The 8,494-nt window shown below is 37.6% G+C and overlaps 1 protein-coding gene across 10 annotated transcripts in view; it reads right to left on the bottom strand.

The window, feature by feature from the left end:
• Positions 1 to 121: 121 nt before the first annotated feature.
• Positions 122 to 8,494, bottom strand: part of CLOCK (clock circadian regulator) — a 127,050-nt gene continuing 118,677 nt past the window's right edge. For all 10 annotated transcript variants that reach the window (XM_037034127.1, XM_037034132.1, XM_037034129.1 and 7 more), the window contains one exon: positions 122 to 7,439. In XM_037034127.1, the coding sequence (XP_036890022.1) occupies positions 7,257 to 7,439 (183 nt within the window). In that variant the 3' untranslated portion in view covers positions 122 to 7,256. The remainder of the gene's footprint in view (positions 7,440 to 8,494) is intronic.

Genomic DNA, 8,494 nt, shown 5'->3' with positions numbered 1-8,494 from the left:
CATTGGTGGTGATTTTTTAAAAGTATTTAATACTCTTCTCTTTAAAATCCAAAATGATGTAATTCTTATAAGTGCCACATAAAAGCAGGTGGTTTTTTTTTTTTGAGAAATGCAAGTGATATTGAAAATAGCTCTGAGGTATTTTTTATTTTTAAGATTGAATAAGGAAACAAAGTTTGGACCTAATTTTTTCACATTTACAAAAAAAAATGCTAGTGCTTGGCTCTTCTGTAACTATAGGTTCTGAATACAAGAGTATGGGCAAGAGCATTATAATAGTACATGTAGTTTTAAAAAACTATGCATATCATAACTTGGAAAACTGATCATATAGCAAGAGGCCTGAGTGAAGGTAAACTAATAACACAGTTGTACCTCTTAAAGGGTAGCTTTGATAAACAAGTGTAACTAATTTTAAAACAATTAAAATGGCAATATTAATATTGGTAACAAAATGATCCATATTTTATACAGGACTATATTTCCACACACAGCTCATGAAAACCAGCAGAGAACCTAAGATAGCACTGTGGAAACCATTCATGATCCCTTTGTGCTTCCGTGTACTTTAGAGTTTGGGCTGAAGACAATACCTAGAAAAGGTCAGGCCCGTTTCTTGTATAACTACTTGGATTTCAGTTAAATGTTTTCTTTAGAGAAAAAGAGGTACTCCATGTGAAGATCAGTTAGCCATTTGCAGCTCCACCCTTTCAAAAGTAAGATTGTTAGGCTACATCTAAATTTTATTTAAAACCAAGAACCAAGCAGTAAGGACAGCAGTGTAGCACACAGAACATTAGAAAGAATTCGGTGTCTGTTTTTACAGCTACCAACTCATGTTAACAATGAAAAATTTACAAAGATAAAACTTTTTGGTTTTTTGCACTAACTGGTTTCAATACAGCACTGAATTTAACTCATCTTTGGGCTTCAACCTTTACACAGAGTGAATGGGCAAGTGCCATACAGAGGTCCTTCCCCAGCTTATGCAGTGAAATAGTTTCCACGTGATTTCTAGACTGGTCTAAAGTTACAGCTGTTCATGGCTACTGAAAAGTTAAAAGGACATTTCTTTATTTTTTTTTGCTTGATGATGATGACTGTCTAGTTATAGAAAACTTCTGAAGACAGTATAGCTTCTACATTTTAACACTAGTCCTGGCACAACCATGGCCAGCAGTGAATTTGTACTAGACCAGGCCGGCTACAGAACACCTATTATAAAACATCTGAATATCATTTTTAACGCGATGTCACAGTTTGTTTCCTCAGAAATTTAAAAGCACACTTTGAAAACATATCTTCAATTTAACCCTCAGAATTAAGAAACTTATGTTACATCATTCAATCCAACTTGCTTTAATTACCATTCCCTAAGGGATCCCAAAAGCAAGACAGTACCCTGCACCTGTGGGACTCAGGAGCTACCTCTGGGAGACCTGAAGTAGAGAAATGCTGCTCCAGTGCCCACAGCAAGACGTACCCTCCGGTGCCTAGGCTTCCAATGTTCAAACACTGCTTTTCTGAACAGTGCTCTGTATGGAGGTTTGATTCTGTTTTTAAAGGACCAAGCAACATTACACCACAGAGACAGCACACATTTTCTGTGGAAGAGTTTGCAGTGTGTACACATTATTCCACCTATGTTTAAAGACCTCAAGTGGATTTTAATACGGATGTAATAGTAAGGGCCGTTAGAAGCTGCTGATCCTTTTTACTAACAATTCCCCAAATGGGCAAAACAGGCAATGTGTGCATGCTGTTGGTTCTGTCATACTGGCCTTTGGCCGTAATCATATAAAAAGTGCCCCCAAAACGGAAAAGGCAGCAAGTAAAACTAGAAAAAGGTTGGAGCTATACAAAGCAAATTTGAAAGAAGTTACCTTTGTTTTGTTCTGTTTTTCTTAAATGAGTTTGGGACAGGAGGGAAGTGCAGAGGCATCTGGATGTGGGCCTCCACTGCTGTTCTCGAGTACAGCAGGTCTGGGCAGCCCGTGCACAGGGGTCCCGAGGGCTAGACACTGCGCCCCACAGAAGAAAAGCCAGTTCTCTAAAGTAAAAGACTACAAGGCAAAACAAAAGAAACCACAAATTAAATACATGACACTACGAGATCGCTCTGATAAGAAAACAGCACAAGGTATTAAAAAATATAAATAAATACATGTAGCCATTTTTATTCAAGAAACCCAGAGAACTGCTTACAAAGCAATTTCTTTAAAACCACTTTCTGAATTCTTCCATAAATACTCACTATTTTGATTGTCACTTAATGCAGCACCTCAGTGTTTGCTGGTGGTGGTAATGGAATTTCACTTAATTTCTTCATAGACTATATCCTGTTTCATCAAAGGACATTTCCTTAGGAAAACCCAGGTAGCTTACAAAATATGTTAAATACTCAAAACAAACCTGCAAAGTATTTTATTTAAGAAAAACAAGGAATGTAGTGTTAAATTATGATGGGGGAAATATGCAAAACAGTCACATGGAGTTTTAAATTTTTAAATATCCACGTTTGTTTAATTTCTTGTGAGCTGTTCAATACTGTTTTAAATATCCTGAATTATAACTACACCAACAAAATTCATCCCCAGTGTTTCCACAGGAGTCATTAAAATAAAAATACTTTTTTCTTCAACCAAAGTAGTCTTTTTCTTAGTCCTTTTTGTGCAAAAATATTACAAGAGCAATTCAAACGGGAACGCTGAAATGACATGCCAACATTTCAGAGCACATTTAAAACACCCAGAATAATTCTTGAAATGATTGTATTCTAAAATATTACTAACAATCACTTTTAGGTTAGTTCTGTACATCTATTCACACTGATAAAATTTTCCTACACATCTGAAAATAAACAGGCTCTTTTGGTGTCCACACATTAGGCAAGATAGGTTTACAATAGTGTCTAAATGGACTAGCATCAACAGTCTCAACTCCACCACATTCAAAACAAAAGTTCATTTGGCTACCTTGAAATCACTCCCATAAACCTACTACGGTTCACTGGATCTAAACATTTCTCAGAAATGTGTCATTTTAAAATTTCACCTAAGTGATGATTTGGGGATCCATTAGAAATGATAATGCCTAAGACAAACTTTATCAAAATGAGTAATTGCAATAAAGTGCTTGTTATATTTCAAAATGATGCTTTTAGACTGCGGTATGTTGTTTAAAGTGTGTGCTATTCCTACAAAAGGATCCCCAGGCATGAGAGCTGAGTCTTCTCACCTGTCTCAGAAAGCAGCAGCACTGTCTTTTGGTTGGCTGACAAGAGGCACATTACCCATGCGGACGAGGCTATGCTAGTGCTATGGCAAGGGGCGGGGGAGTAGAAAAGTGGGAGGCATGTGGAGGGTGGTTCCTACTATCGTCTTAGTTATATACAAATATATTAAATATGCTATAAAAATAGTCGACTCTTTTCCTTTGCAGTTACTTCAGAAGCTCCTTTTGGAACAATGCTCACCCAACCCATACAAACTTAAAAGGTTCTCTTTCTTCAATCACTATTAAAATGGCAAGTGCCTTTGTGCTGTTTCTTTTCCACCATCTAAAAATTCCGATCGACTTACTCCTGGGTAGACTCACTCAGTAATAACAATATCCAGTGTTTACACCTTCCAACACTGACTCCTGAGGGACTATGGACAGGGTCACAGATATTGGAAAGGTCATAGACTTGAATGAGTTTTATACAAATGTTCATCAACAAACTTTCAATCACCAAAGAAAAAGAAAACAATAAATGAACAATACTAGAGTAAAATGCTGTTTGCATTCTACTTTAAAAAAAGTTTTACCTCCATGTAGTGGAAACACTTTAAACATGTTGAGTAATATCCAGTTCATAACTTTCCCCTGTCTAAGGCTTCTTGAACAAGGGTTCATCTCCCTTCAGTGCCCAGTGCCCGCCACAGAGCCACACTGCTGCAGTGCCGACTGCACACAGACTGCTTTAAGGCAACGACCAACAACCACAGCACTTCGGAAGGATCCAAGTTACCATTTCCACTATCCCGAACTCAGTATTCTATAGTCACTCAAAGTCACAGGCATTCTCTTATTACTGGTATTTTCCTAAACCGTATTTAAGTGACAAAGCAGAGCACAGGACTCAAACTACCCCCTCAACTTAGGACAGAGTTCGGAGACCAGCATTTACTTAATGCTACCCACACCCTCCATGTATGCTTTTCAGTCAGTATTTCCCACTCAAAAAAGAGAACTTGTGAGTGTCAAGGCTCAGGTTTGACACCACTCTCAGCAGCAATTCTATTGGTCCTTCTCTACTTCACTTGTGGTTGTTAAAACAATACTTACTGACTCACTCAGTGCCGAGGCAGTCCAAAGCAGATAACCACTGCACAACAGCTAGCATTTGGCCTGATCTACAGTTTCTTACCGAAAAAGTGCCACTCAGAATAAAATGTCTTATTTTGAAGAAAAAATGACCATGAGAGTAAAGCAGAGGAAAAATGGTTTTTAAGTAACTTAAAGGCGTTTCCTACTTGGTGTTTTTTCGCAACTTAGATTTAGGATTTTAATTAACAGCTTTGGCTACAGAAATGAATGAAGATCAGTCAACTGCTGAATCTTCATCAGAATGGTCAAGGGGGCAGGGGCAGCTTCGCAATCTAAGTTCAAGAGAAGCAGAGGAAATCAGTTAAACAAGGAGCTAAGAGGCCGTGGTGCTTAGCAGTTTTTCCAATACAACATCCGCCTACTGACGGCAAAGGAAAAGCAGGTAGCCGTTCCTTTAAATTTAGCAGCCAATTCTAAGCAGAAAAAAGCTGCAAGGAACAGAAATTATAAATGCAAGATTTTGCCTAATTTGTCTTAGGCTTGGCTTTTTTTAATCTAAGTACACAGTACTCACGGTCCACCATCTTTCTTTTAAGTTTGGTACTTGGAAGATAAACCTTAATAGTTCTTCATCTCTTTCATTAGACAAATCCCTATCACTAGATATCACCCACAAATGAATGAGGCACAACTCAGATATATATGGAATGGCATAACACAGTTAACAAAGGCAATTTGAAAGGGAAGGGAATTAATACTGTTGCCCTATTTTACAGCATCGATTTTGTCTGTGTGTATGTATGCTCAAGTACACACATACGCTTGACAACTATCCTTGACATTCATGAGAAAGTCAGAAATCTCTTCTGGATGACCATTTAGCTAGAAGAGGAGCTCTTGATATGTTGATTACTGATTGGTATCTAGTGACACTTCTCGTAACAGAAGGGTAGGTACCAACTTTCTTTGGTTGTTTTCATTTGCAACATCTTCTAATTTAAGTGTGGCCAGGAATGGTTTTCTTCGGAAAGACAACGGATCCCTTATGGATAACAGCAAAGCTGAGGACAGAAAAGCGTTAGGAATGGGCGTCGAGTTCCTCGGACTCCTTCGTCTAGTGAGTATGTATCAGGTTACCTTCACTGCTCAAAGCCTTTCCTGTTTAACAGCCTCGATTCTGTTATGCATTTTCTTCTACATTCAATTTTGATGTATTACAGCTTGCTGTTTTCCCTTTCCTCAGTAATAATTCTTGATATTCTAGCAAGATATTTTCCACTAATTTTCCCTCGCTCTATAGTTGTAAATTTAATTATTAGTACCATAGAATATATAAAATGCTTTTTATGAATATAATTTCTGTTGGAATTTATTACCTTTGGAATATGAAATCGCCAAATGAAATCTTAGTTCATGTTTAGAAAGCATGTGAGTTACATTACTCTAGTGCTGTATGAAGGCAAAGCAAATTTCTACACTTCTTTTTTCTTTGTAGAAATCATACTGAGCAAATATTTACTGGTAATTCTGCAATGACTACTTATCTTCAAAAAATGCTGAGAAAAACAATTTAAGATCACAGTAATGACTCTAAAGGTGTTAAGATGTCATCTTTTATTTCTAAATTATTTGTACCTCCAGTCCAAGAGACTCGAAGCAGTCTTCATAAGGACTTAGGAGGATAATGGCACTGACACCCACATGCTATTAAAAATGTACTAAGGTTTCAAAACTGCCATTGAAACTGGACAATGAGTTCAACGTGGTGAGTTATCACCTGAATCAAAATCAAGGCACTATGGGTTTTTTCCCCCTCAAATAACCCTGAATCATTTCTGACTAAAAGAACCATTGAAATTGTGAAGGATAATAAAAAGATTCCAACAAATCCTAAAAGTTAAAATTCCCACCAGTGAGAATGTTAAAAAGTGCCTAAAATGTTTTGTGTGCAAATTTTACTCCTGTAACTGAAACATTCATGAAATTACTTTCAGGTGTTGAAAGCCATTTATACAACTATTCCAACTATGAACTATATCAAAATATAGGATCAAAACTTCCAACCTTCTAAAATAAAGCAGTGCAAATCCTATCTTCAAACATTATCAAAAAACAATGAAATGAGGGATACTTCTGAGTAACTTGAAAAGCCTGTTATTTCAATCATTTAACCTGAAAAAAAAAATCCATTCCCAGCAGCACATCATACCTCTCTGAACAAACTGTGACATCACAGCCAAGTATGAACAAAAGACTTGTGCCCCGGAAAAGTGAATGGAACACTATCGTGTTGTAAACAAAAGGGAAAATAAAGGATGTATTAGTCTGCACATGGCATTAGAATCTAAGGAAATGTACTCATACCTTTAAGGAGAAGATAATGCTTTCATGCAGCATACAAAATGTTTTGCTCTCTTTCCTTGTATCCAGACATATACATAATATTTTTACAGCATCTGTACATAGAGAATTTGAACCCACACAACATTGTGAAACTATGATTTCATCATTATCTGAAAAGGGAGAGGGTTTGGGGAAGAGGGCCTACTGGGTCTACTGGACTGTCTTCATGGCATCATTGTAAGCAAACCCCTGAAAACAGGCACAGAACCACTCAAAGTGACTAACATTGTTAGTGCCTTTCTGACTCACTAGAGGTCATATTTCATAGCTGAGCTTCTTAACATTTGGCAATATACTCTTTCCATCAAAAAATATCTGGGCAATGAAAACACTGTCAGAATTGGCTATGGCCCTAAGATCATTTCCTGATGGCTGGTATTTAATGCACATCTGTACCACTAGGCAGCATTTTCCCTGCTAACTAATTCCAGGAATTAGAACACTCAATACCACATCTCATGAAACTCCTAATCCTCAGAACATCTGAGCAACTCATTATGCGCCAATCCATTCCTCCCTTGAGATCAGAGAGGAGACGTGTGCTACTGTGGTTGAATCTTGGAAGGATCGGTCAAAGCGTCAGTCCTGTGCCGACTCAGCTGCTGTTGTTGCTGCTGAGACTGGTGTTGCTGGTGATGGGATTGAGGGAAAGTGCTCTGTTGTAGTGGAAATGCAGCAGAAAGGATAAGCTGAGTCGACGGGTTCCCATGGAGCAACCTAGAAGTCTAAAAACAGATGGATTATGCAGCACCGCTTTACCCCCATTACGTTGTGCACATTATGATTTACTTAAGTTTTCCACTACCCAATGAGACAAACATCTTTAAATAATCTACATAATTTTCGTAGATTTGTTAAAAAATGACATTTTGGAAAATGCTTATGACACTTTCCCTCTTTCTGAAATTTAACAAATTTTATTTTTTAAAATGTAGTTTTCTTTTTCTGACGGTGGCAAGGTGTGTGAGAAAAACATCAATTTGTTGTCTCACTTGTTTACGCATCATTGGTTGATTCTCGAATGTGCCCTAACTGGGATCAAATCTGCAACTCTGGCGTATCGAGATGATGCTCTAACCAATGGAGCTACTCGCAGACAGGGCCAAAATTTTGTTTTTTAAGGACTCTGAGCTGGAGATTTTGATACAGACAGTAATATATATCTTGAGACGAACAACACATATTCTTTCTCTCTTTATATGTCCTAAAGATCACAATTTTAAGCAGATAATAAATTTTAAGCATAGCTAAGAAAATATGAAACACATATTTGTGTTTGACCCTGAGGTCAAATAGTAATGCCTTTGCACAGATGCATTCAGTTGGTCAGAGCAGCAGCTTGGTGGCTTGGCATTAGCCCTGGAGTATACTGTCTGGGTTCAAACTCTGACTGCTCTGTCACTAAATGTATGACTTGGTCAAGCTATTTACTTCTCTGGGCCTCAGTTTCTTCACTTACAAAATAAGGAAAATCACAGTGCCTCCAATACTGGGTTTCTATGAAGATTAAATATCAACATCACTACTATCTAAAAGTATTCTAAAAATGAGGACAGAGTTAGAGCCTTGAGTGCTATACATAGCACTGTGGCATAATAAAACAAAACAAAACAAAATAGGGCACAGGACTTGAAGTCAGAAGCCCTGGATTTGAGTTTTGCTCTGTCACTGATCAGCTGTGTGACCTTGGGCAAGTCTCAACTCTAGAAATCTGTTTCTTTCGCCTGATTTCTACTTCCAGGGATACAAAGGAAACTAACCAAAAGGAAGTTGAGTATTT

The sequence above is a fragment of the Sturnira hondurensis genome, unplaced genomic scaffold, assembly GCF_014824575.4.
Source record: "Sturnira hondurensis isolate 20B ecotype Veracruz unplaced genomic scaffold, ASM1482457v3 Scaffold0022017, whole genome shotgun sequence".
Classification (NCBI taxonomy): domain Eukaryota; kingdom Metazoa; phylum Chordata; class Mammalia; order Chiroptera; family Phyllostomidae; genus Sturnira; species Sturnira hondurensis.
Note: the sequence above shows the minus strand (reverse complement) of the source record. Positions and strands in the feature narration are given on the sequence as shown.